Raw genomic sequence first — 27,757 nt, forward strand, 5'->3', positions numbered from 1 at the left:
TTTCAGGCTTATCATTCATTTTATTTTCTCTCACAGTGCAGTGGAACATCCTAATGTACCAGAATCTCCTGAATTTGTTCGTGTCAGGTCATACGAGTCCCAAATGGTTATCCGCCCCCACAAATCATTTGATGAGGTGAGAGTTCTTTCATCCAAGAAAAATTGGATAGTTTTGACCTGAGGGTTCTATTATACTATGGCACAACATTATGGCATTTTTAGAAGAGGCCTCAGACTAAGGTAGTGATTAGTAGCTGCATTTTTGGAGGCTAACTCATGTGGTAATGGTGAGGCATTATAGATAGTTCATCAACCATGTAGCAGTCTTTCTTTAGTCACAGCTTAGAATATTTTCCAAATATTGCTTTGCTGTTTTCTGCAGGTATAATATAATTCTCTTTTGAACATCTTTATTTACTTAACTGAATATCTTGAAGTTTATTTATCTTTGCTATGATTCTAATTTCTCCTATTTACTACTTAGTTTTAAAGTTGTTTGAAAAACTTGGGAATGTTATTTCAGCATGTTATGTTTATCTTCAAGGGGAGTCTATCTGGGCAGTTATTCATTTTAAGGTGTCATTCTACCTATTGAATGAAAACTATTAAAATGAGCACTCAGTCTTCTATTTGAAATAAGCTTCTAGAAATTTACTTACCTTACCTTGGAATAAAGTTTTAAATTTCAAGGGAAAGTTTTAAAATTCACTTTAGGAATCTAAGATTCTTTCAGAATGTGAGAAATGGGAGTACTGTAATATGCTACTTGAAGAATTGATGAGTTAATTATCCGGAGTTAAACCAAGTATTGTATATTTAAAATAGGATATATAAAATGTATAAAATAAGTACTAAATATTTTAGTTTTTCTTTGAGGAGAAATTATATTTTTGTCTACTCTGTTGAAGCAGAGAAAACTTTATTGACAAAGTAGAAACTGGATGTAAAAGAATGGGTAGTATTTTGGTTAAATAGAGAAGAGAAAGAAAGAACATTCTAGGTAGAGGGAACAACAGGATGAACAAATACAGATGAGAGAATGATTTCATGGAAAGGGAGATTGAGGAAGATGACCTATTTGGAGCAGAAGGAAGTAATGGAAAATAAAATTGTATAAGTGAAGCTACTCTACTCGGTTGCTTGAAAACCAAGCAGAGAAATTATGTTTGAACAGGAAGCCAATACAAGCTCTTCATCAATAGAGTGACATAATAAGAATGACCTCAGCTTATAGCTGGATGAATTAGTTGGAAAGATACAAAATAGATAACTATTGTTGCAGTATTTTGATCTGGACCTGGGCTATGTAGTAGAGGAAGGAATAAATACCAAAGACATTTCACAAGATTAAATGATGGGTTGTGGTGATGGGTTGTATATCAAGAATGCACAAAAAAATTCGAAGATGACTAAGGTTTCTAGTCTGGAGAATTAGAACAATGTGGTATAATTAACTCCCCTTAGACACTGAAGGAGGAAAACTAGTTTTAGGAGAAAAGACTTAGAAGTTTGACTATGGACATATTGAACTTGAGGTAATGAGAAATTCTAGGTAGACTTAACCTTGTAGAACTTGGACAATATAATCCTGGATTATAGATAGTCATTCTGAAAGTCCATTGTTATTTGGGAGTGGATTGTATAAAAAGGATAGTTGAAGTTTTGACAGTGAGAAAATGGGTGTTAAGAATAAGCGGATGGCTTGTGGAAAGAAGGAAGAGGGCCAGCAAAATATACAAAAGAGGGGGCAGCTAGGGGATGCAGTGAATAGAACACTGGCCCTGGATTCAGAAAGACCTGAGTTCAAATTTGACCTCAGACACTTAATAATTGCCTAGCTGTGTGACCTTGAGCAAGTCACTTAACCCCCATTGCTTTGCAAAAGTCTAAATATATCACACACACACACACACACACACACACACACACACGTATACAAAAGACAACCTGGAAAGCATAATTATAAAAAAAACTAGTGGGAGAAGACAGTTTCAAGAATGAATGTATAGTAAAATAACCTCGAAGTTGAGGTGAAAGAGAACTACATTTGGTGAGAAGGAAGTCATTGGTAATCAGTTTTTTTAGTGAGTACAGAGTGGGATTGCAGGACCTAAGCATATGTAAAAACATCTCTGGAAGGGGGGTGGTTTAAACAATATTTAGTATATTTGTTCTTACCTCTTTAATTTCCAGATAATAAGAAAACTTCTCCCAATGCACATTGGTACCTAGTTGACTAGCCTAGAGTGGTGAAAGGTTAAATTTTTTATTATTATTATTATTATTATTATTATTATTATTACTAATTATTTTTGAATTTTACAATTTTTTCCCTAATCTTGCTTCTCTCCCCCCACAGAAGGCAGTCTGTTAGTCTTTTTTTTTAAGGTTTTTTTTTTTTTTGCAAGGCAAATGGGGTTAAGTGGCTTGCCCAAGGCCACACAGCTAGGTAATTATTAAGTGTCTGAGACCAGATTTGAACCCAGGTACTCCTGACTCCAAGGCTGATGCTTTATCCACTACACCACCTAGCCTCCCCAGTCTGTTAGTCTTTACATTGTTTCCATGCTATACACTGATCTAAATTGAATGTGTTGAGAGAGGTATCATTGGTTTTTTTTTTCTACTTAGAGATTTTATTTATTTTGAGTTTTACAATTTTTCCCCAAATCTTCCACACACACACACACACACACACACAGAAGGCAGTTTGCCAATCTTTACATTGTTTTCCGTGGTATACATTGATCCAGATTGAATGTGATGAGAGAGAAATCATATCCTTAAGGATGAAACATAAAAGTATAAGAAATAGCAAGATCAGATAATAAGATATCAGGTTTTTTTTTTTCTGAATTTAAGGTCTTTTGTTCAAATTTCACAGTTCTTTGTCTGGATACAAATGGTATTCTCCATTGCAGACAGTCCCAAATTGTCCCTGATTGTTGCACTGATGGTACAAGCAAGTCTATCAAGGTTGATCATCGCTTCCATGTTGCTGTTAGGGTGTACAGTGTTTTTCCCAGTTTGCTCATCTCAGTCAGCATCAGTTCATGCAAATCCTTTCAAGACTTCCCTGAATTCCCATCCCTCCTGGTTTCTAATAGAGCAATAGTATTCCATGACATACATATACTACAGTTTGCTAAGCCATTCCCGAACTGAAGGACATTTACTTGATTTCCAATTCTTTGCCACTATAAACAAGGCTGCTATGAAGAGATATCATATTCTTAAGGGAAAGAAATAAAATATAAGAGATAGGAAAATTACATAACTTTTTTTTTTAAATTAAAGGTAATAGTCCTTGGTCTTTCTCTGGATACAGATGGTGTTCTCCGTCGAAGATATACTCCCAAATTGTCCCTGATTGTTGCACTGATGGAATGATAAAGTCCATTAAGATTGATCGTCAACCCCATGTTGCTGGGTGTACAGTGTTCTTCTGGTTCTGCTCATCTTGCTCAGTATAAGTTCGTGAAAATTGAAAGATTAAATATTTTTACCATGGTCATATTTGTGTCAGAGGTAGCACTTAAATACTTCCTCATCTTTCTGACTTTGAAACTATATCTCTACACTATCATAAAAATAATAACAAAAGTTTAATTTATTTAATTTATTTCATTAAAAAAATATATCTCTTCCTTTTATGCCATGTATTTCCCACTGTATTTTCTCCCCAACTCCTTCTAAAAAAATTATTCTCTGAAATAAAAGAAAGATAGAAAGAAAATTTCTACAAAACTAAACAATATATCAAAGAAGTCTGATGTTTTATTCAGGATTCAACTCCCTTGGTGACCTACTTCTTCAAAAGATCAGAGTGACGTATCATCACATAAATAATTATCCTTCTCTAAAACTTTCTGAAACAAACAAGTCATTTGTTTTCTTGGTTCTATTTACTTCATTATTGCAGGTAATAAAAACTTCCTCCTATTTCTCTGAATTCTTCATATTTTTGTGACTTAGAATAAAGTAATATGCTATTACATTCAAGTACCACAGTTACTTTAGCCATTCCCTAACCAATAGGGACCTACTTTGTTTCCAAATTCTTGGCTACCATAAAAAAGAAAACCACTTTGATTTCTTTGAAGTATATACCTAAAGGTGTGTCAAGCTTTATTAAAATGGAGTCAGTATTTCATTTTTTTTTACTTTTATGCCTTGCCTAGTGAAGTGCTCTATTTACAGTTGCCTATCACATATTCACTTACTAACTATCATTCTAAGACCTTTGTCTAAGCTTCCAACATTGACCATTGGAGATAATATCTGTGGCTGAGGTGTACTCTCTTTTTGGAGTTAATTGGGGAAGTGATGATGTGTGATACCAAGTCCCTACTTTGTCCTTTTTCAGAATGGTTTTGACTATTTGCTGACGTACAGTGACAATCCCCAAACTGTGTTTCCTCGTTACTGCGTCAGCTGGATGGTCTCTAGTGGTAAGTATTCAGCACTCATATGTCTAGATATATAATCTGGTTTGGGCATGTTGTTTGTAGGACATCAGGGATATTCTCATATTTCTTATTACATCAAGAGCAGTGTGATGAAAATTAAACTTTAATTGACTTAGAAATAAACTTGAACACTATAACAATATTGACAATCTTAAAAGACTATTGACACCTCCATTAAGTAATGAAGAGATTGTGATCTAAAAAAACTGAAGTCTTAGCTTGTTCAGGAAGTGTTTTAAGGAGAATCATTGCCATCTACCTGAGAGAACTTGAGCATGGTCCCTGTAATAGGTATTTTTACTATACATACACACACACACACACACACACACACACACACACACACGTATATGTCTGTGTGTGTGTTTGAGGGTTACGTAACCTTCCCTAGGGTCACCCAGCTAGAAAGTGTCTAAGGCCAGCTTTGAGTTTGATCCTCTTGACTCTAGAGCTGATGCTCTATCCATTATGCTATGGAACTGCCCCAGTTATATTTCTTGGACAGCACTGAAGGAAGCATTATGGTGGGGAAGATGTTCTTGCTTGTCAGGGAGACTGAGTTACCCTGGAAAGATATTATCAAAGCTTCATGTCATAGTATTCATCTAGAAAGTTTCTTCTATTTAGGATTGTTCTTATGTCATATTCTTCTCTACTTTCATAACAAGTAAATTTTTTTTTTATTTTTAACCTCTTGGATTAGGAGAGAGAGGTGGAAAGGGTAGAGATGGAACTTTACCAGTTGGTGAATTTCCAAATACAGAGATGTGACCTTGACTAATTATCCCTACCTATATGAAAACTTTCAGGACCAGAAAAAGAACTGTGTCTGCTTTGGGGGTCAGTTCAGGGAAGATAGTTATTGATGTATGTGGGAATCCTATCCCCTTTTTATCTTCTTTGCCTGCTGTACTTCTTGATATCCCTCCTGTGGGCCAGACCATCAGAGACCTTTATTCTTAAAGTGTTTGTTCCATAAATTAACTTTCAGAGTTGTGATCTCAGGAGAGAAATGAATTCTGCTATGTCACTGATAATGCATCTTCCTTTTCTCCAATAGGCATGCCAGATTTCCTGGAGAAGCTACATATGGCCACCCTGAAAGCCAAGAATATGGAAATCAAAGTGAAGGACTACATCTCAACCAAACCCTTAGATGCTGGCAGTGAAGCCAAGGCAGCCACTCAGACCCCAGAGCGAAAGAGTGAGGGCAGTTGTGGCCCTCCTCGCATTGAATATGCTTAAAGGGAATGAGGTTGGGGGGTAGAAGTTGTTTCATACCTGCCTTGGACCTTTAACCCCTTGCTGCAAAACAGGGAAAAGCCAGGTATATCAGAAGAGGTCTGCTTTACTCATGAAGACAAGATAGCTTGATAACTGGAGTCTAATTCACCTGACCCTGACTTCTTCCAGTGCTTTTGCCATTCTTTTTCAGACATTTGAGAAGATGGCATCTCTTCTGGAAAGCAGTTGTGTTCCTGGCCCAAAAATTTTCACTTCAGAGTTTCACCGAGGTATTCTGGGACAGATTTCTTATACCTCTGTAAGGATGAGAACACTTCCATTTGTCCCCTTGGAGCATTTTCCTCATTCCTGGACTTTGTGCCATCAATTTTTCAGTGACTTGGTTTTCATTTACTTCCTGAAGATTCCACCTGACAAGACTTTGGGTTTTTTCATCAGCTTTGGGGGGAAAGGGGTATTGAAAAATCTCTTGGCAGTAGGTCTTTGTATGTGCTGACTATAAATGAAACAGTCCTATGTGGCCCAAGTGCCTTCTCTTGCTCTTTGTCTATTTAGGAACAATTTGAAAGCTGTGCCAGGAAATGCCCTTCCTCCACTCAAAATGTCATTCTTCCCTGCAAGATTCCATTTCAAATCTACGTAATACCTTTTCTGACCTTTCTGTTTTGGAGTATGTCTTCTTACCCATCAACTCCTTCCTATCCTCCCCTACATAGGCCAGTAAAGGAAGCCCTTATAGTACATTTAATAGTTTTTAGGTTTGATCAGGCAAGATGATGGTAAGGCAACTTACTAAAAATATTAAATTTTTTTATTTTTGATCGAGAAAGTAGAATAGGGAATCACACAGTTCTTACTAGCTTTGAGGATTTCTCCTTAGCCTAACTACAGAAGATTTCTCCTTAACCTCAATGCAAAGAAAATGCCAAATTGTTGTCAACCCTCTTATTTTGCCATTAAGTCTTATTTCTGGATGTTCATAAGGTTTGTATAGACCCTCTTCTGGTGGCAAGATTCAAGCATAAAATTACTATGGAAACATTCTCCAGGGTCTCATCCTGAGTTTCCAGTAGCAAAGAGAATACAAAGGGAAGGGAAAATAATTTTTGTTCCCATTGAGGTTTCAGAAACAAGCCAAGGTAAGATATTTAGAATGTAAAAACCTAGCCATAACCATAATTGCCATCTTTAAGAAATACTGGCTGAGCTGCTTGGATATGTTCATCTGAATATTTTGCTTAGCATTGAAGCCAGGGGAGGAGTAAACTAAAGAGAGGCCTCATTCCTTTACTTTTCCTTAATCACTGTAATTTGACAAAACCTCTCCCATTATCTCTACTTGTTGCAGTGAAATGCTTTTGGCTGTTAAAAGGTGTGATTGACTTGAATATCCTGACTCTGGACAGGATATTAACCATTATGGTCAGACAAAAGTCCAACTTGAAACCTAAAAGTATCTGCAGTGTGGGATGAATGGTCTTAGTTTGATTCACTGGATTGATTGTGCCTAGAGTGCCTTGTTCTGGATGGGTAAATTGACTTATAAGGGCTGTAGAAGAATTCTGCCTAAAGGCATGTGCAATCTCCAGATTTAGATATATTTTGTTTTATAGAGTAGTTAAGGGTGTCTCATCTGGGCTCAGTTACAGTGATTAAAAACTGCAATCGGGATGGTGGTAGGGGATTTTGAAATCTCCTTTGTCACCAAAATTTAAATAGAAAAACCTATTTGCCATCCTCCAAGCCCTGTTTCTAATATGGAAAGAGGGACTTAGCCCTAAAGTAACTTCAGTCACCCTATGAACTCTTGCTATCTATTTTGTGTTGTGCCAAGGTAGTGAACCTACCAACAACTTTCTTGGCATCTATTCAGGTGATATGATATAGATACACTGAAGAGTCCAAGCTCTTTTTCATTGATCTTTCCTTACTTCAGGAAGTGATGAAATCAGGGAACAGTCTTTGGATTCCATTAGTATTCATTACCTACAGGAATTCCTGTGTGTATAAAGAGAATAATTGTAAAAGTGCTTAGGGTATTTGGGATACTCTGTGATTCCATGTTCTGATGTATGGCAATGCGTTTTGTCAGTGTAGTAGTTACTTTTGGGATTGTAATAATTTCACTAATAACTGGTATTTTTATCAAAAGTGTGAATAAATATACAGATTGGTATGAAGAGTGTTTATTTTTGGAACAGTGGTGGTGGGGAAACTATTTTCAATAGTGGAACTATCTTTTCCTTCCTGGTTATAACTGAAAAGAGAGAGTATTTATGTTGGATCCTAGCCCCTTTATTTTCTAAATTGAGGTGTGGGGACAAAAATAGTTGTTGGGGGGGTTTTCAGTATGTATTGGCCGATACTCAGAGCAGAACTTTCATGCCTGAATTCTATTCCCTCCTTTTTGGTCAACCAGCCCAAAATCACCCATTTCTACTTCCTTATCTTGATAATTTCTATGAACCTTTTTCTTTTATAGATAGTCACTGGAAGAAATGATACTAGATTTATGTAAATGACAAAGGTAGTATTCTCAGAGCAAAAACAGTGGGAAATTTAAGATTGTTTAGAAACAGAGTCCTAAGGAATTCTTAGAAGTAGGTTGGGACAAGCTTATTTGGATATTTGGAAAATGTTTTCTTATGATGGACAGAAATGTGATTGAATTTTTCCATAGGATAATTAAATAGGAATTGAAAGAATGTTCTAAATTAGGTTGCAGATGTTTTGCATTTTTTTAAAAGATTATAGGTTGGGAAAATTATAACAGGAACTGGTAAAATTTGGAACTGCTGTTTTAACTGGAATTCTGGATTTCCTCTTCATCCCTTTCATCTTGAAGCTTATTTTTAAAAAAATCAACCACCATTAAGCACTATTTGATGTTTATATTTTAATGAATTTATCATTAAGAGTATTGTGCCTTTGATTTTCAGTAAATTGAGTATACTTCATATATGTGAGGGCCCACCTTCATTCTCCATAATGCCTTTGAAGATCAGAGATGTGGATGACAAAGGGAAGAACTCAAATAGGCACATATGCTTGTATTCATAGAGTCAGAAGGGACTTTGAAAATTATTGTAGTAATCCCCTTTTACAAATGAGAAAACTAGGGGAGGCTAAGTGGTTCAGTGGATAGAGCACTTGCCCTGGAGTTAGGAGGAAATGAGTTCAATTCCAGCCTCAAACACTTAATAATTAACCTAGCTGTGTGGCCTTGGGCAGGCCACTAACCCCATTTGCCTTGCAAAAAACCGGGGGTGGGGGGTGGGGAATGAAAACTAGAAGCCTAACTTAAGTAAACCTGAGGTCAGTGGTAATAAATAGCACAAGTAGTATTTGAATCCAGGTCTGACTTCAAAATCAAGGGTCCCTGCTCACAATCTATCTTCCCTCCTAAGGCAGGAATCTCTCCTGAAATACCCTCAATACACTGAAAAGAGACCTTTGAACTTTTTGAGGTACTGTTTAATTGTTGAATGGCAGTAATTATTAGAAAGTTTTTACTGAGTTCAAATCTTTGTAATTTCTACTAAACTGACTTGGTTCTTATATGGAACAGTACAAAATAAAATACATTCTTCCCTCTGACAGCCCTTCAGATTATTTGAAGATCCTTGTCATGAATTCCCTTTTAAAATTTTCTAATCTTAAAAATACTCAGTTTCCTGGATAATTATCATATAACATTATATAGAGACCCTTCACCATATTATTACTCTTTAACCTAAACACAAAACTCAATTTATATGTATTCTTAACCCCAGTGTGGGGTTGCTGGTTGGTTGATTGTTGTCATAGTCCTTTGTTCTCGAAGAGGACCAAAATGACATCACTATGTTGGAGTCAAGATGCAGTATATCTGACTGCTTATCAGGCTAATCAGGAAGACTGCCTTCACCAGCACAAATAGTCCATATGAACAATGTGAGTTACTTCCCTTGTTGTGGTCACTGAACTTCTTTAAGAATGGTCTTAGATCAGGGGCTGCTAGGTGGCACAGTGGATAGAGCACCAGCCCTGGAGTCAGGAGTACCTGAGTTCAAATCTGGCCTCAGACACTTAATAATGACCTAGCTGTGTGGCCTTGGGCAAGTCATTTAACCCTGTTTGCCTTGCAAAAAAAACCTTAAAAAAATGGCCTTAGATTGCATTAGTTTGTTTTTTAGTAGCCTACTATGCTTCATATTTGGATTAGTTAGATTAGCCAAAACTTGGTTCTTTTCACATGAATTTAAGATAATTCTTTGTAATCTGTATTTCATATAATTGGTTGTTTTTTGTTTTTAATTCCAAATTCAGCACCTTTTATATTATCTCATATTGAAGTTTTAAAATTTGATTCCAGTATTCTTGGGTCATAGGATCATAGAGCTAGAAGGGATCTCAGAGGCCATCCTGTCTAACCTCCTTTAATTAGGATCTGTAGCCTTAGATCCCACCTTGGGTTAGGTGACTTGCATAGGTTTACAAAAGTAGTAATTGTCAGCAAATTTGAATCCAGATGCTCTTGACTAATTAAAGCCTTGCTTTTTCTACTGTACCATACTACCTCATTCTAATCTATCAAGATTTTTTAAAATACCAATTGACATCTACTGTTGTTAGCTTTGTGTCATCTGTAAAGTGTCATCTGTAAAGGATTTTGTCTTTCAAGTCATTGATTAAGACTGTCAAACAGTACAAGAACAAAGTTCTGGAGCATTCATTTGGCTTCTAGTATCCCTCCAGGTTATATTAATCCCATCAGTCAACATGTTTTGAATGCCAGATTGATCAACCAGAACCTAATTCACCTAACTGTACTACCATACTATTGTCTACCCCACATTTCTCTGCTTGCCTTGTTGAAACCAAAATAAACTTTCTACACTGGTTTAATAATTTCATTTTTAAAAATGAAGTTTGACATACCTTTTTTTTAGTGAATTTTGTGCTGGTTCTTTGATATTACTCTTATGCTTGTAAATGATGAATAATCTTTTCAACAATTTTTGCCACAGATTGACATCATTCACCAATCTATAGTTTCTGGAATGTGTCTTTTTCTTTCATTTCAAAGTTAATTTCTCAGTCTCTAGTTTAATGACACGTCATCTGTTTACCATGATTTTTCAAAAACTATTGATTTTGAAGTATTTTCAGTTCCCTGGGATATAGCTTTTCCAGTCCTAGGAACTTGAAATAATTTTAAATTTTAAGTGCTCACTTCATTTCTTGGGTTTCAGTAGTGTTTTTGATGCATTTTGTTGATTTATTTTACATTTTAATATCACCTATATTTCCCAGTTTATCTTGCCGGAGAGCAGTTCCTTTCAGCAACGCATTTTTAAGAAGGACCAATGGTTCAACAAAACCAAAATATTCAAAAATGATAATCGTTTGCAGTGTTCCAAACCTGTGGTACATTACCTCTGCAAAGGAGGAGGGAGGGGAGAAAAGGAGAGGTAGCATTTCATCTCTTTGGTACCAAGATTGGGCATTGTTATATTTTGGCCCCATTCTGTTTTAATTATTTAAGGTTGAACTTTGCATTTTATGTTGTGATTTATACTATCTTATAAGTTTAGTTTACTTTGCATCAATTCTTACATAAGTCCACATTTCTCCATAAATTTTTAGCATTTCTGAGAATACAGTAGTAATTTCATTACATTTATGTATCACAGATTTGTAGAGCTCTTCCCTCAGTGGTCATGTATTTTGTTTCCAGTTTTTTTGTTGCTACAAAAAGTACTACCAAAAATATTTTGGTTTATATGGGGACCTTTTTTTTGTTATTAACCTGCCTAATAGTGGAATGACTGGGTCAAAGGGTATGGTCACTTAATTTGCATAATTCTTAGTTGCTTTCCAGATGGTTGTATCAATTTACAGCTGTATCAATAATATAAAGAATTTTAACTTTACAGCCCCCTCCTAATATCGCCTATTCTCAGCTTTTGGTATCTTTACCAATTTATGTGGAAAGTGAAAGTGTTTGTTTTGCATATTTCTCTAATGATTAGTGATTTGTAACATTCATCTGGTTATTAATAGGGTACCAAGCTTTTTTAAAGAACTGTTGCTCATATCATTTTCTTATCTATCGGAGAATGGCCTCTTAACATGTTTCATCTTTTAAATCTGCTTTTCAGTTTGAGTGTTCTCAGAAGAAGAAAGCAATGGCTATTCTGCTTTCTTGATGAACATACTCTTAAACAGGAACCCTTTGTTTTTACTGTTAATATAAATATAAAATGATTTTTATTAATGCCTTTTGTTTTAAAATTATATCATATTTATTTATATCCCTTCTCCTTACCTAGGTAGCAAATACTAAGTAGAATTAGGGCATTGTAACCAGTTACACTAAAGGAAAGAAAAAGAAGCCTAATTCAGCAAAACCAATCCAAAACAATCCAAAAACTTCAACTCTCTGGTAGTATATATATTTCACACCTATAAACTCTCAACTTTGCAAAAAAACCCAAGGAGGTATATTTTCTCAACTCTTCTTGGAGTTAAATATGGACATTATAATTGTACAACATTATTCAAAGACTCTTGGTTATCTGTAATAGTAGTGTGTGTTTTTGCAAGCTTCAGCTCACTTTAAGCTTTTTGAAGCAATTCTTTCAAGTTCCTTTCATTCTTTTTATTGTTGGCTATCTATCCTTCAATTTTTTGTATGTATTCTTATTTTTTTTAACTTCTGAGCCTTTATTTCTATCATAAGATTTTTTTCTCACATGCAAATATGTGTCCTCGAATCTTGCTTATTTGATTTATAATAAAACCACTTACAATTGTGAGTGCAGTAGCACAGAAACCTTACCATCTTGAGCTAATTCCTAACACACTGGAACAATGGCATTTTTATTATGGCCTCTTCTAGGAAATATGCCATATTGTCCTTAAATTCCCTGTTTAAAAAAAAGTATCGCCCATCTGATTTAAGTGGGTGCTGCCTTCAAAATTCCCTAGTCAAGCCTCTTTGACATTTTATTTTTTCTTAACTATCAAGAATTTATATTTTCTCCTTTCCCCACTGGAGAAGAAAAGAAAAATTAATAACAAACAAGTGACCAAAATATGTAACTTATTCTGCCTTAGGCCATCATCTCGTTCCAAGATGAGTAATATTCATCACAGTACTCTGGAATCATGGTCAATTGTTGATCAGAATTCTTAAAAAAACTTTTTTAACTGTTTTTTACTATCAAGCACAGGGTTCATAAGACATTTTGTGTAGTCCAATTCTCTTGTTACCCTAATAGTATTTTTTAATTTTACAGATAGTGGTGTAATTAATAGAGAAGTTAACATGAATATTTTAGAAGCTACTAAAAACTTATATTGAGCTTGTCTTCTTGGGGCTATCACCCTCCATGTGCCCCAAAGCAAAATGTCATTTCTGTGGACCTTGGTTTTCTCTATAAAATAAGGAAGGTAGTTTGGACTGAATGGCCTCTTTCCTTTTTAAATCTATCTTTTAGGGTTTAGGCCACTGATTCCACCTGGAATTCACTATGTAATTACAGTTTGGGGTCAGCAGGTGGCAGAGTTGTATCACCCATCTAATAATCTTGAATTTCTCTACTTTTCTCACCACTTACCCTTTAGAAGAATTTTACACAAAACAAATTAGCTTCTTCTGTAGGGGATAGATTTGAGCCCTATTCTCAAAAAAAAAAAAAACCCGAGCAAATGTAGAAGGTGATAAGCCAAGGAAATGGATCAGACAACCACACTGAGTGGGTACTAGATTAGGTGGCTTTGGTAGGGGAAAGTAGGCATTGACTTTGTGCCTCTTCATAGTTATTGATTAGTTAAGAATAGGGGAATATCAAAAAGTGGATGACTAGGTTTATTTTCAGCTATTTAAATCGAGCTGGAAGGAAGGAATTTTTTGGAGAGGGAAAAGTATCATAGATTCACATATAAGCCAGGAATGATTTTTGCTTCTTATCTTCAACTCTACAGACCTACTTTTCCCTTTCTCCTTTAAAAAGCCTGAGAAAATGAGGGATTGTTGTGCTTTCATTCATCTTGCAACCTTTTCTCTCTCCCTTCTCTTTCAGGCTCATCTATGAATCAATGGCTTGATCTAGGCAATAGAATAAAAAATTAGGACTGACTAATTCCTTCTCTAACCTATCCCTCTTTGCTTTGTATCATAGGCTGAACCAGTGAATAATGAAAACAGCATAGAGAACTCCAAATGGAGGTCCCCTATTTTTGAGCTCCCCCAGGTAACTGCTGTGAAGAACAATATAGTAAATATAGGTGTGGTTTGTTAACTCATTCTCTTTATTTTATAGTCATATGTTTGTTGTAGCAAGTCATCAATTTGAGTTAGAATTTGAAATATAACTCCTACTGACTCATTATGTATGAACTTAGGCTAATGTCTAAGGCCTATGGGTTTTTATTTTTAGCTTAGTGGGAAACCATAAAATGAAGTGATTTAGACTATGTGAGATGTCTGTGGTCCCAGTTCTAATTCCTATGAACCCGTTGTGCAAGGACTCAGAAAATATGAATGTGAACAGACACTGATAGGAAAAAGATTGGAACATGAATGGGCTTTGAAGGAGAATATGGATAAATTAAGAAGACAGAGAGGGAAGGATATTTAGCTTAGGAAATCAGGTTGAATGATGTAGAAGCCAACAAACGTGTGGTAGGTGGCAGACATGAAATTGGTCTATGTGAATCAGATTTTTGTTGTTACTGTGAAATTTAGTAGTAGAAAATAAGTCTGAAACCAAGTGATATAGGGCCTTGAAAATGAGGCAAAGGATGTAAGCCTGATAAGGTTATTGCAGATTTTGATAATGATGAAATCAGTCTTTCAGATTAACTTTGTGTGTAGGTTGCTTTGAAGGAAGGGAATGAAATAAGGCAGAAAGGTGAATCAGAAGACAGTTTCTAAGGAGAAGTTGGGGATTTAAGGAGGTCTGAAATAGCTATGTGGAGGTAACCTAGGAACAGAGAAGAAATAAATAAAAAGAATTTGGGGGGCAGCTAGGTGACACAGTGGATAGAGCACCGTCCCTGGAGTCAGGAGTACCTGAGTTCAAATCCAGCCTCAGACACTTAAAAATTAACCTAGCTGTGTGGCCTTGGGCAAGTCACTTAACCCTATTTGCCTTGCAAAAATCTAAAAAAACCCCAACCCAACAACAGTAAAAGGAATTTTGAATGGTGTTGAGGCAAGATGTTGATGAGACAACATGAATTTACATCAAGCCACCTCAATTCTGCACCTTATAGCATTGCACACTGGGGCTGGAGACAATGGACTTCTAGGGTTTGGGGCTTCCATGGCAGGATGGATAATGTAGTTTGTTTTCTTAATTACTACCACTGTCACCAGTGAGTTGATATCTCTTAAGATATTACCAACATGGGGCAACTAGGTGGTGCAGTGGATAGAGCACCGGCCCTGGAGTCAGGAGTACCTGGGTTCAAATCCAGTCTCAGACACTTTACCTAGCTGTGTAGCCTTGGCCAAGCCACTTAACCCCATTTGCCTTTAAAAAAAAAAAACCTAAAAAAAGATATTACCAACAAAAATGAAATTGTATACCTCAGAAAGAGAAACCAAAATGGCTATATTAGCACAGAAATCCTGTAAGTGGTGATGTGATTGAGGCAATATCTTTGAAGGAGAGAGGAACACCGTGGAAATGGAAATATAATGCAAGATGACTTCTGAAAGTCACAATTCAATATTTGTTTCCTAATCCCCCTTTGTACCTTACTGTTTTGAGTCCTGATTTCACTCCTGTTTAGACTTGGCCATATCCCACCCGGTGTCCCTCAACTATAAAAAGGAACCTTTAGCCCAACAGAAAAGCCTCAGAACCTGTGGAGCCACATTTGAAAAGATTCTAATGTCAAGACTTTCCTGGACAGACATACACATTTCTATAGTCCCCCCAATTAAACTAAAAATAAAAGTGCAAATACCCCAAACTGACCAAAATGAGGTGATATTAAACCATTATGGGTCTGTCTAGGGTGAGAGGTTTCAGAGTGGTGGAAACAGGATGTAAGCAGAAGAGGTGAATGGGGAAGGTATAAGTGGCTTTTTAGTTCTTCGTGTTCTGAGCCACACCAAAGGCTCAAGGCTTGAGTGGGAGTCCCTACATCCTGCCTCCTCACAAGGCCCTTCATTCTTCAGTGACTAAACCAATCCCTGCTTTTACCCTTCCTTGGCTTGTGTACTGTTCTCTCACCAGGCTCAGTGACCTGCTTTCTCAGCCACTTGGTTGGCTAGGTGGCATCTCTTGCCAGAGCGAATCTGTCACTATCTGGAATTGTTTCTTCATTCCTAAAATTTGGAGAGATGGAAGTTGTCTGAGTGCGGATGATATGATTTTAAAAGAACTTTTCCAGTTAAGATTCTACCTTTAATGATGGATCTATCTGAGGAGGACTTTTATGCAGTAGCAGGAAATGCTGTATGATAAAGTGAATTGAGTGCTGTTTTTCAAGTTAGAACTGGATTCAAACATTGCCTCTTCTGTTTCCTAGCAGATTGGTTTAACTTCTGTTGAGTTTTAGAGTTTCCAAAGTTCTTTCCAGCTCAAAATCTATGATCCAATGATCTCTCAGAGACACTGTTATGCAAGGGCCAATTAAAGAGACTTTCCTTGGAGTAGAGCCCAAAGAGACTAATTCTCATTCATATTCATTCTCTCTCTCTCTCTCTCTCTCTCTCTCTCTCTCTCTCTCCCCCTCCCCCTCCCCCTCCCCCCATTTTTGTAATGTTATTAATAACTCCTAATTTATATGTTTTTCTAAGTCTGATTTTGGCATCATGAATGGGCTTTCTTAAAAAGGCATGCCTATGTATACATCATACTTGGAAGACAAATTTACAATATGTGTGTTATGTGAGGAGTTAGTTTTTAGTTTTAGATAGTCATTTTCGTCTTTCCTGAACTGGGTAGGTGAATATGTTTGTCACCATAGGGTGCTGAAATACTCCTCACCCAGGCTTGGAATTGCATGTTGTAGAGGCCCCTGCTGTTTTTACTATGATGGGGGAGAGTGACTCAGGCTTTCTGAGTGATTGTATAGGTCTTCCCATCCCTAACTCCAGTGTTGTCCTGAGCTTATCACCATTACCAGGCTAAATTCCCCTTGAAGCAGTCAATGAAAGGTCCCCTTGTTTCTTCCATTGCTGACATTTCCTAGTCAGTTTGTGATTTCTAGAAAGGCCAGGAGCTGGTGAATTGGCATAGGGCTTTGGCTAAAAGCCCTATCCTCCTCAGCAAGATTGGCAGGGGCACACAGCTGATGAACCCATAATTGACCCATGGAGTGGAGCATAAGAAAAGCTAACCAGGGTCAGCTTAGCATTTCTGGATGACAGAAACACTATTTTATGGAATGATGTAGTAGTTTTCTTTGTAAGGGTTATCCTTAGAGTTAATGAATAGCTCCTCAAATTCCTAACTTCTTAATTTCCTTCTATGGAGATTTTCTACTGTTCGTAATTTATATTTATATCCTTACTCAATCTCTTTATTTTGTTACTTTGTCATCCTTCACCTGGTATTGCAGATTCACTTTGTTACCTGGTTTTCTCAGGAACCACAGTTTAGTACCATTCATTGTTGTTGCCCAGGTACAGAAACCCCCAGGATTATTCTTTGCTGTCCTTTACACCCAACATCCAACTAATAATTTCAGCTCCATGTTCTTTTACATTCTTCCCTTTCTCACCATTTCCACTACATATTCCTTATCACTCATATCTGATTTACTGCAATTGTCTTCTGCCTGAGCTCTCTGTTTTCAGTCTCTTCCCCTTCCTACCCATTCTATATCCTGATACTGGATTAATCTTCTTATAGCAATTTTAATCATGCCCCTCCTTTCTAAATTCCATTATTTAAAGGATTAATTAAAAAAAACTGGTATTCTAACTCTTCCACAGTCAAACCCCCAACCACCCTTTCACCTTTACTTTGTTCTTTTCTGACCAGAACTCTGATGTAGTCACTCCTTCCATTAACCCAGTATATAATCTCTGCCTCTGAACCATCATTCTCCAATCCAGGAATGCCTGGTCTCTTTTGTCCTTTCCTATGTCTTATTCTTCCTTCAAATTCCATCTCTTCTATGAGACCTTTTTTTTGACCCCCAATTCAAACCTTTCCACAGTTATTCCACATGAATACTTATAAGGTTTCTTAAAAGGGAGAAAATGGGAGCTGTCTATGAGCACCAGATCTTTCAACAACAGTTGGAACAGTTTTAATTGGCTATTATATTGTTCCTGACTGATAATGCCAACTGACATTTCAGCGGGCCAGTTGTTCATTTTTTTTTTGATGAAGAAGATGATGACCAGTAACATCATGGGATGATGTAATGACTGCCTCATGAGTTAAATTCAGCCTCTCTCTGAGTCATTTAAGACCAGTAGTAGGACAAAAGTAAAGAAGACTGGTGATGGCCCAGGATGTTAGATTAGATGACCTTGGTGTCTTTGATACCTGATCATAAAGCTGCCTTTATGACTATTGAAACAAATTGTTCTCATCTATCCATTTTGCTTGGGATAGACATCCCCTAGTTGTTGGTTACCCTCAGTGGTTTTAGTCCATCCATTGAGATAGTTTTACTGGATTGTGGCCCTGTGTATACTACCTCTTCTTGGAGCCACAGGTTAGATTTGAGTGAAAGTAGACACCAAGGGTAGATGAACAACCCTGAAAAATATTTCTTCCTTATTTGGCATTTGGTATTCAAACTTGTTAATGGTTGTTTACTTTACTGTCAGTCTTAGATTTAATACTTTTTGTCTCTTCAAACTTCCCACTTATATAAGGACATTGGCACCAAAGGTAGATGAGAAAGCCTTCGCATCAAAGATGCTAGTCCTCCATGAACATCCCATTCCCCTGTATAGGGTAGCTAAGTAGCTGGGCTTGCAATCAGAAAGACTCGTCTTCATGAGTTCAAATCCAGCCTCAAACATTTCCTAGCTAAGTGACCTTGGGCACTTCACATAACCCTGTTTCCTCATCTGTAAAATAAGCCGGAGAAGGAAACCACTCCAGTTATCTTTGCCAAGAAAACCCAAAATGGAGTCCTAAAGAGTTGGATACAACTGAGCAACAACAAGACTGTCCATTAACAGGGTGATGGATCCTGGAAGGTTGAACACAAGAAGATAGTCCCAAAAGGATGTGAATTGTCTATTGCTGCTTCAGAAAAGCCAGGGAAGCAATATCAATTCTTAAAGAACCTCAGGCTACTGACTAGAGTCTTGCCACTTCATGAAGATCCAGACTGAGTAATGTCCCAAATGCCACAGGGTGGTATTAACCCTGTGATGATCTTTTCTCTTTTCCGAGCTCATATACTTTATTGCCTGTATCATTCACTTGGCACTTATACTACCTTGTGACATCTCTTTGTATTTAACTTTTAACTCAGATGTCACACCATGGCTCCCTAATTATAGTGTAAACCCTGTGAGAGCAGGGACTGTGTTTTTATAGCTCCTTTGTGTTCCCCTAACCACTTGTCACTGCTGAACATTTAGGAGGCATTCAATAAATGCTTGTTGAATAATTGATTGTTCACAGCAACTGTTTTCACCTTTTTTGAAGAAGGGAAATCAGACTATTTGAACTTGTTGGACCCTTCCAAAATAGAGTTAGTAATAAAAGTATCAAAAAAAGAACCTTAGTTAAAAGGCCAGGGCAGTGAACTGAAAAGATAGCAATTTTTTAAAATGACTTTTATTGATACCAAATAATGTAAAACTGGTTAAAAACATATTTTCCCATTGATTTTCTCTTGAACCCAACACTATCCTTAAGGTATTCATTTGCTATTTTATAATTGGGACACTTTTGGATGTGCTCATTCACTTCAGGAGATGCCTTACAGATCTTTATGGGAGATAGGGAGATTAAGAATATCACTTTTTCCCCACCCAAATCTTGAATTTTTGTTTTTAAATTTGCTATATTTTTGTTTATAAATGTCTTTGTAATTTTTCTATGATGGTGGAATGTTTTTCTTATTTTAATACTTTTGGTAACATATATTTGCAAATCAAAGTCATCAGAAGTAAACCCAAGTTGTTGATAACTGTTATTTTTCTTCTTTATTTAGGATATGGTATTCAAACTTATTAATGGATGTTTATTTTACTGTTAGACTTGGATTTTAAAATTTTTTATCTCTTCAAACTTCCCACTTCAATTACCCATAATGTATTTTGGCACCAAAATATTAATGGTTTTTAAAAAACCAATAATGGGCAAATTTAATGACTAATTCTAAGCCAGCTTGTTAGTCGTGATCAGCTTTAGTCATCAGTTTCAGTTCATCCTCAGTGGTTTTTCATGTCAGATGAATGCTTATAGGCATTGTTTGAGATCCACACAGACAGTAAGTTAATCACCAGAACTAGCACTTTTTCCCCCAGATACAGATAGAAATATCTATAGTTTCCTTTCTTAGTCAAGATTCTTCTTTTTTAGTCACATAATAGATTTGGTTTTGATCTTCTTACTTTCCCACACTCGTTGAGGCTGACCATTTACCTTCATCCAGAGAAGGAGGTGGTATATGCTTATAGAGATAGCTAGAGTTGACTGATGGGAACTGGGAATTTTGAAGAGAAGAAAGCAAAAGTGATAGTAACCAAGTTACTGAATAGCCATATTCTATGGCATTTTAACTTATTTGCAGAATATCAGAGTTCCATGGAACAAAGTTTGAGAAATATTGTTGGTCTGAGAATCAATCAATGCAACTCTTTGGATTCTGTTGTTGGTTCTTCTCTGGAACTAAAACCTTTCAGACCACTTATGTACATGTTGGAGATTGGAGCTCTAAAGTTCTGGGAGTGTTCTGGGATTTGGAGAATCAATCATGTTCACCCTGTCCCTATTTTACATATGATTCTGGAATTCCTATCAGTCTATGCTTTTTCCTTGCTTTCATCTTTAACACCAGTTCTCAAAAATAGACCCAGAAAATGGGGTTATAACCTAAATTATATTGACAGAAATGAGAAGTGGAATAAATAATGGATTGAAAGTGAGTTCTGGGTTCACACCCCAATTTGGCATCTGGTCTACTCTGTGGTCCAGTTTAGGGCCTCAGTTTCCCCATATGTGAAAGGGAGGGAGAGAGGACTTCATTCTTTATGCCTGAATATAACCTTTCTTAAGCTTCTCAGGAGGAAGTAGGAAGAATGCATGGGTCCCCAAAGGAGCTCAGGTGAATGTCCTTCCTTCTCTTGTGCACCTATCTACTCTGGCATTTGAGGCATGGAGTGGAATGGAGATCATGTGTTTATGAAGATCAGAATACACTGGAATTCTAGTTCTATCACTGCTTGAATGATACTTGGATCAAATATATTTAACTTTTTTGGTGCCTCAGATTGCCCATCTGTAAAAGGTGGTTAATAATCTCTATCTGATGAGAAAACAGATGTGAAAGACTTTTTGAAAGATTCAAAATTCTGTGCTGAAGGAAAGAGAAATATCTTCCTATGGTAAAGACCTCCTACTCCTTTCCTTCTGACCCTCTTCTTCATTGTCAGGCTCTTGACTCTTATGCAGATCTTTCCTTCCTCTGTCTGGCATGATGTTTGAGGTAGGATAGCAGGAGAGCCAGCTAAAATGCTCTCTCTCTGCCACATATTGAGCATAAAACTTCTTCCAAAGCTCATGGTTGTGAATTGACAAAAGGATCATGGGAGATTTCCCTAACTTCAGGTCCCATTATGTGGACCGGGGAGTAAGCAGGTGGGATCAGTTGACTGCAATTGGATAGCAAGCTTTAAAGTGCTTTTTAAATAACTAATATTTTACATATACCATAAATTTTAACATCACAACTGTGAGATAGGTCCTACCTGTATTGCCATTTTACAGATGAAAACACAGGCCTAAAACTAAATGACTTGTTTATAGTTATACAGCTACCAGATGGGATTTGAACTGTGGTCTTCCTGGTTAATGGTCCAGAACTTTATCCAAAACATCTGGGTCCAACCTTGATTAATAGTTTTCTTCTAGTTTAAGTCACTGACAGCCTCCCTGCTTCCTCTTTGGTGCTTTGGCATCCCTGAAGAACTATGGAAATCTTAAAGTCTGGAGAGAAGAAAAGAGATTTTTGGTTTGAGGAGCATAGAGGGTGGCCCTAGTAAACTTTCTCCCTAAGGTCTCTGGAACCTTAAGAGTCTTAAGTCTTAAGAGACTCCTCCACTACCTTGAAGAACACTTGGCATTGTTTTTTATTCCCCGATTCTAGTACCAGCTACTTCTGCTATAGAAGCAGCAGGGGTTCATAGCCAGGCCATCCCTATGTTGTCCTTCATCCCTATAGACTCACTCCTGCTCTGGGTCTCTGACATATGATTCAGAATTGGAAAGCACTTTAGCCCTTCATTTAGACATGGGGAAACTGAGGTCCGGGAAAACTAAGTGAATTGCCCAAGGATAGCCATTCAATAATAAATAAATAAATAAATAAACAAATAAACAAACAAATAAATAAATAATATATATATATATATATATATATATATATATATTTATTGCATCTATAGCATGTCTAAGGATTTCTTCACTACTCTAGTCCCATTCTAAAACACTTCTTTTTCTTACAAGGAACTGAGAGAAAAGGAAGTTGCAGCCCTTAGGGAACCAGTTTCTGTTTTTGGTTCAACTTGAGGATTTGGCCATGGCTTTCTGAGCAGTGGAGCTTGGGGCATGGTTTATTGCTGGGGCCGGGGAATACGTCAGCTCCTTTACATGGTCTGGCAGCTGTGAGGCTCTTCTGTGGGGAAGTCTGCGTAGTACAGAGGGGGTGGGCATGTGGGAGGTGACTCACCATCTGGGTCTTTCCCCCATACTTTTTGGCTACCAGCTTTTCATTTCTGGGACCTCCCCTCTCTACAATCAGGACTCTCTCCTCCCCCACTTACCTGAAACTCTTAGCACCCACCCCTCTCCCATATCTAAAATACCATCTTTGCCTCCCCTTCTGTTTCCCCTTCTCTATACAGGTTTTGACTGAGCAATGAGGCAGGAAAATAGGGGAAAGTATTCAACAAGACCCCTTTCTTCTCCCCCCACCCCCAGGTCTGAGTGAGGATACCTAGGTTTGACTCCTAGTTCTAAGGCTTGCTTTCTTCTCCCCAAAGCTTGAAAGATGAATAGCTAATAGGATAGAGAGAAATGGCACATACATGTTCACTGTCTGGCCTTGACTCACCAACTGGTCTCCTTTCTTTTTCTGTGCCTCAGTTTTCCATCTGTGAAGTAAGATTCATTAAAATTCCACAAGCCTTGGGGAATGAGTCAATACCCCATCCTATAACCCTCTGGAAATGCACCATTCAGACCCAACACCAAAGTTGCAGTCCTTGTTCAACCCTTAACCCCTGGAAGCCATTGCTTTCATTAAAGGAGGAAGCGGTAGCATGTCTGTTTATACTTTGTTACACCAGAAACAGCCTCATGTAAATTGGTATTGACCTCTGAGAAAGTCCCACAATTTCAAGTTCATTCCTTTCCCTAAAACCAATTCTACTATGCTATCAAAAGTATGAGCTTTGTTTTTATATCAATGTCTTAGAATACTAGAATGTGAGAGTCATCTCATCCAAATGCTGTATTCTATAAAGAATGATTGGACCTAAAAACATCTTTTAAAAATTAGCTTTTTTAAAATTTATATCACCTTAATTTCTGAACATACTCCTCCCCCATTGAACCCTATAGCAAAATGTAAAACGAAAGAGGACATTTAAACAATATCAACCAACACATTAATCTTCCCTAATAATGTATACCATATTCTTTACCCTTAGTCTTCTCTTCTCTTCCTCCCAAACCCCACTTCACCAAAAAGGCGAGGAAGACACATTTTTGAAGTCTTTCAAAGTCAAGCTGGATATTCAGTTTATTTTGTGGGAAGGGTGGTAGCTTCATTCCATTTACCTAACCTGTGTTCTATGAACTTTAAAATATATTTTGGTTACTATTCTAATATAGATAATTTATTTTACAAACTTACATATTTTATTTTGCACATTAAAAATAGTTTAAGAAGGTATCCATAGGCTTATCAGAGTACTAAAGGAATCTGAGTCCCAAAAATGATTAAGAATTTTCGATTTACATTGCAGTCATTGTTTAACCAGTTTGAAGGATGAAAGATGGAGGGGAAAAACCCAAAAACCAACAAGCCAATTCATCTTCTGATGAATCTATTTGCCTAGAATCTAAATCAAAACAGTTTAGGCAAAGTCTTTGGATGCCTTCTTTTACAGGAGAGAGGCCACGTAATGGCCATCTAATGGATGTTTTGGACAAGATCAGGTCAAAACCAAGTCTAAAATTGGAGGCTGGAGGGTTGTGGTGATGTTTGTGTCAATGGGATTAGCCATGGGGTAAGGTAGAATTAAAATGGCAAATAGATGTTTTTTAGACATAGGTCAATGTAGAAATTTGTTTTGTTAGACTCTTGTTTATTTTGATAGCTTTCTTTTTTTTCAAAGTATTATTGTTCAATGGGGGTTGGAGAGAAATAATAAATACTCATAAAAATCAACATAGACATTGTTGTGTATTTTTCCCCTCAATCGGCTTATTTTTCTCTGAATTAGTTCACAGACACGTCCCCATGCTTCTTTGAATTCTCTATGAATAGTTTCTTGTTGTTATTCAGTCATTTCAGTTGTGTTCGACTCTTTGTGACCCTAATTGGGGTTTTCTTGACAAAGATACTGGAGTGGTTGGCTATTTCTTTCTCCAGCTCACTTTACAGATGAGGAAACTGAGGCAAACAAGGTTAAGTAACTTGTAAGTATCTAAGATCAGATTTGAACTCAGGAAGATAAGTCTTTCTGACTCTTGGCCCAACACTTAACTGAGCCATCTAACTACCCGTATTATTTTCTTATGACTCAGTAATATTCAGATACATCCATACACCACAGTTTCTCTAGCCTTTCTTCAATCAATGCTACTTCATTTCCACCAAAAAAAAGTGCTACAATAACATGGGAGACTTTATTGAGTTCCCTGATATAGAATGATCAAATGTTTCTCTTTACTACTACAATGAATGTGATGGATTAGAAGGAGGTCTCTCTTGAAGCTTGAAAGAAGAAAAATTGAAGAATCACAGGCCACCTCTGGTAAGCAGAAGCTCATTTTAGATGAATTAGAAAAAACTTGCCCTAAATTCTCAGAGGAGGCTGAAAAAAGTCATCCTACAATGGCTTGCTGCTGAGATGAAAGGGGGACAAAGCCCAGGTCTTTGATTTCAATTTGAAACAAGGATATTGTTTGTCCAGTCATTTTCAGTTGTATCCAACTTTCTGTGACCCCATTTGGGGTTTTCTTGGCTTGTTTATCATATCCTTTCCCAGTCATTTATTACAGAGGAGGAAACTGAGGGAAACAGGGTAGAGTGATTTGATCAGGGTCACACAGTAAGTATCTGAGGCTGGATTTGAACTCATGAGCATGTCTTCCTGATTCTAGGCCTAACACTCTATCTACTGAAGCTGATACCTCAGCCTCAAATATATCCTAAGAAAGATTTATCCTGATCTCTCTCCCTTGTTCTAAACATCTCATGATCTGTTGTTAGGACATCATTCTTGCAAATAAACCTGTATCAAAATCATGTCAACCTAATTATTCTCATCTGACTATTAGATGGTACAGGCTCAAATCATCATCCTGTTCTCCCTTATCACCCCTCCCCATATACATACAAGTATTTTATTATTTTGTTTGTTTTGGGGTTTTTTTTTTTGGTTTTGCAAGGCAGTGGGGTTAAGTGACTTGCCCAAGGTCACACAGCTAGGTAATTATTGAGTGTCTGAGGCTGGATTTGAACTCAGGTCCTCCTGATTCCAGGGCTGGTGCTCTATCCACTATGCCACCTAGCTACTCCATATACACATACTTTAAAGATTGGTACGGGGTCCCTCAGATGAGATTGCTTTGGGGAAGAGGTTAGCAAGGAGGATAGGAAATTACCTTTTCCAAGATCCCACAAAGAGACAGAGGGTGAATTTAGGCTAGACCCTAGTAGTCAAACTCCTTCTTACCTTTACAGAGGAAAAAAATGGGGCACACAGAGGTTAAGTGACTTGCCTAGGGTCTTAGCACTAATAATTATCTGATTTAGGATTGGAACTCAGCTCTTTCTGGAAGGATAAATGATTTCCCCAAGATCACAAGGTAGTGTCAGAGATGAGATTTGTATCTAATCTCCTAATCTCCTGATCTTTCTAACTCCATTATTCTATTTTATTTCACTAATCTGCTAATTTTCTGGAAAAAGTTATCTACAACTGCTACTTCTGTTTCCTCATTGCCCACCCACTCCCTTCTGAACCTCTGTCTTCACCACTAAACTGCTCTCTCTAGGGTCACCAATGACTTCTTAATTACCAAATCTTTTTTTAGTCCTTGCTACTGTTGACCTTTTTGCCATTTTTGACAGTGTTGACCTCCTCCTCCTACAACCACACATTCTCTTCTCTTGGCTTTAGAGATATTGTACTCTTTAGCCTCAATCCTCTCTGTCTCCTTTTTTATCTTATCCTCTTCCCAGTCTGTTAATGGTCCCAGTGGTTGTTTCTCAACAACCTGTCCTCCATAATCTTTACTTTTTTTTCATCCTCTGCAATTTCACATACTCCATGTTTTCAAATATCCTCTCTCTACAAATGACTTTCAAGTCTTTTTCTCTATTTCCTTCTATTTTTTCCCCAGCTTAGATGCTTCTCCTAAAGGATATTTACACTTAGAAGTCCCAAACCAAAAAAAAACCTCTTAAATTGGGATCAATATCTTGACTCCCAAACTTGCTCTTCCTCTTTCTCCTCCTCCTTCTCATGGCCTCATTATGTCAGCAGTATTCCCTAATCTCCCAGGTTTGTGACCTTGGCTTTATCTTTGCCTTCTTCCTTTCTCACCTCTTATTTGTATTAGATCCTAACTACTCCACTTGGGAAACATTAGTCACATCTGTACTATATTTTTCTCTCTGAAAGTTTTTTATTGATAACTTTGTTTTTAATAACATAATCCTTTTCTAGCTCATTACTTTCTTTTTCCAGTTACCTGGAAATATAGTTTTCAACATTCATCCATTTGTAAGTTTTGAGTTCCACATTTTCTACTACCTTCTCACTCTCTGTAGCAGCAATATGATATAGATTGATATATCACTTTCTTCCCAGATTTCTACCTTAAAACAAAGAAAAACAGCTAAGCAAAACTGACTACCTCAACTTATAGCATATGGAGCATTCCATTCCTATCATATATCACCTCTGTATGAAGACATGGAAAAACATATTTTGTCACTATATTCTGTGAGAAAGATAATCACTGCAAGAAATGTGAATATCACTGCCTTCTTTTCATTTACTTTGTCATGGCCAGTGCATATATTATTCTCCTGGTTCTGTAAAGGTGTTCACATGGACTATTTGTGCCCAACCTGTGGTACAGCATTCCAAGCTCATATTGGGCTGATCATCCACAGTTGGACACACTGTAATTTGTCTCAAATGTAGTGATGTCATTTTGGCCTTCTTTGATAAGAAAGGACAAGAGTCAACCAATTTCATTATTTCATCCAAATCTTCTAATGTTTCTCTGAATTCCTTGTTTTCATCATTTATTATGGAACAATAATAGTCCATTCTGACTTAGCTATTCTTGGCAATTCCATGATCCAAGACAATCCCAAAGGACTAATAATGAAGCATATTATCTACCTCCACAGAAAGAATTGATATTTGAATACAGGTTGAAGCATTTTCACTTTTTTCTTTCATTTTTTTAAAAATTCTGTTTCCTTGTACAAAATTACTAATATGGAAATGTTTTATGATTGAACATGTATAACCTATTTCTGATTGCTTAGCATCTTAGGGATGGGAGGGAAGGAGGAATAGAATTTGGAGCTTAAAACTTAAAAAAAATTGTAAAAAAAATTTTAACCATGTAATTGGGGGAAAATAA

The 27,757-nt window shown here is 36.9% G+C and overlaps 1 protein-coding gene across 1 annotated transcript in view; it reads left to right on the plus strand.

Annotated features, from left to right (window-relative positions):
• Nucleotides 1-7,894, plus strand: part of STARD7 (StAR related lipid transfer domain containing 7) — a 26,943-nt gene extending 19,049 nt beyond the window's left edge. Inside the window, exons 4-6 of the mRNA XM_074228998.1 lie at nt 5-136; nt 4,367-4,451; nt 5,530-7,894. Coding sequence (XP_074085099.1) covers nt 5-136; nt 4,367-4,451; nt 5,530-5,714 — 402 coding nt within the window. The 3' untranslated portion in view covers nt 5,715-7,894. The remainder of the gene's footprint in view (nt 1-4; nt 137-4,366; nt 4,452-5,529) is intronic.
• Nucleotides 7,895-27,757: the final 19,863 nt, after the last annotated feature.

Source organism: Macrotis lagotis, chromosome 1 (assembly GCF_037893015.1).
Source record: "Macrotis lagotis isolate mMagLag1 chromosome 1, bilby.v1.9.chrom.fasta, whole genome shotgun sequence".
Lineage (NCBI taxonomy): Eukaryota > Metazoa > Chordata > Mammalia > Peramelemorphia > Peramelidae > Macrotis > Macrotis lagotis.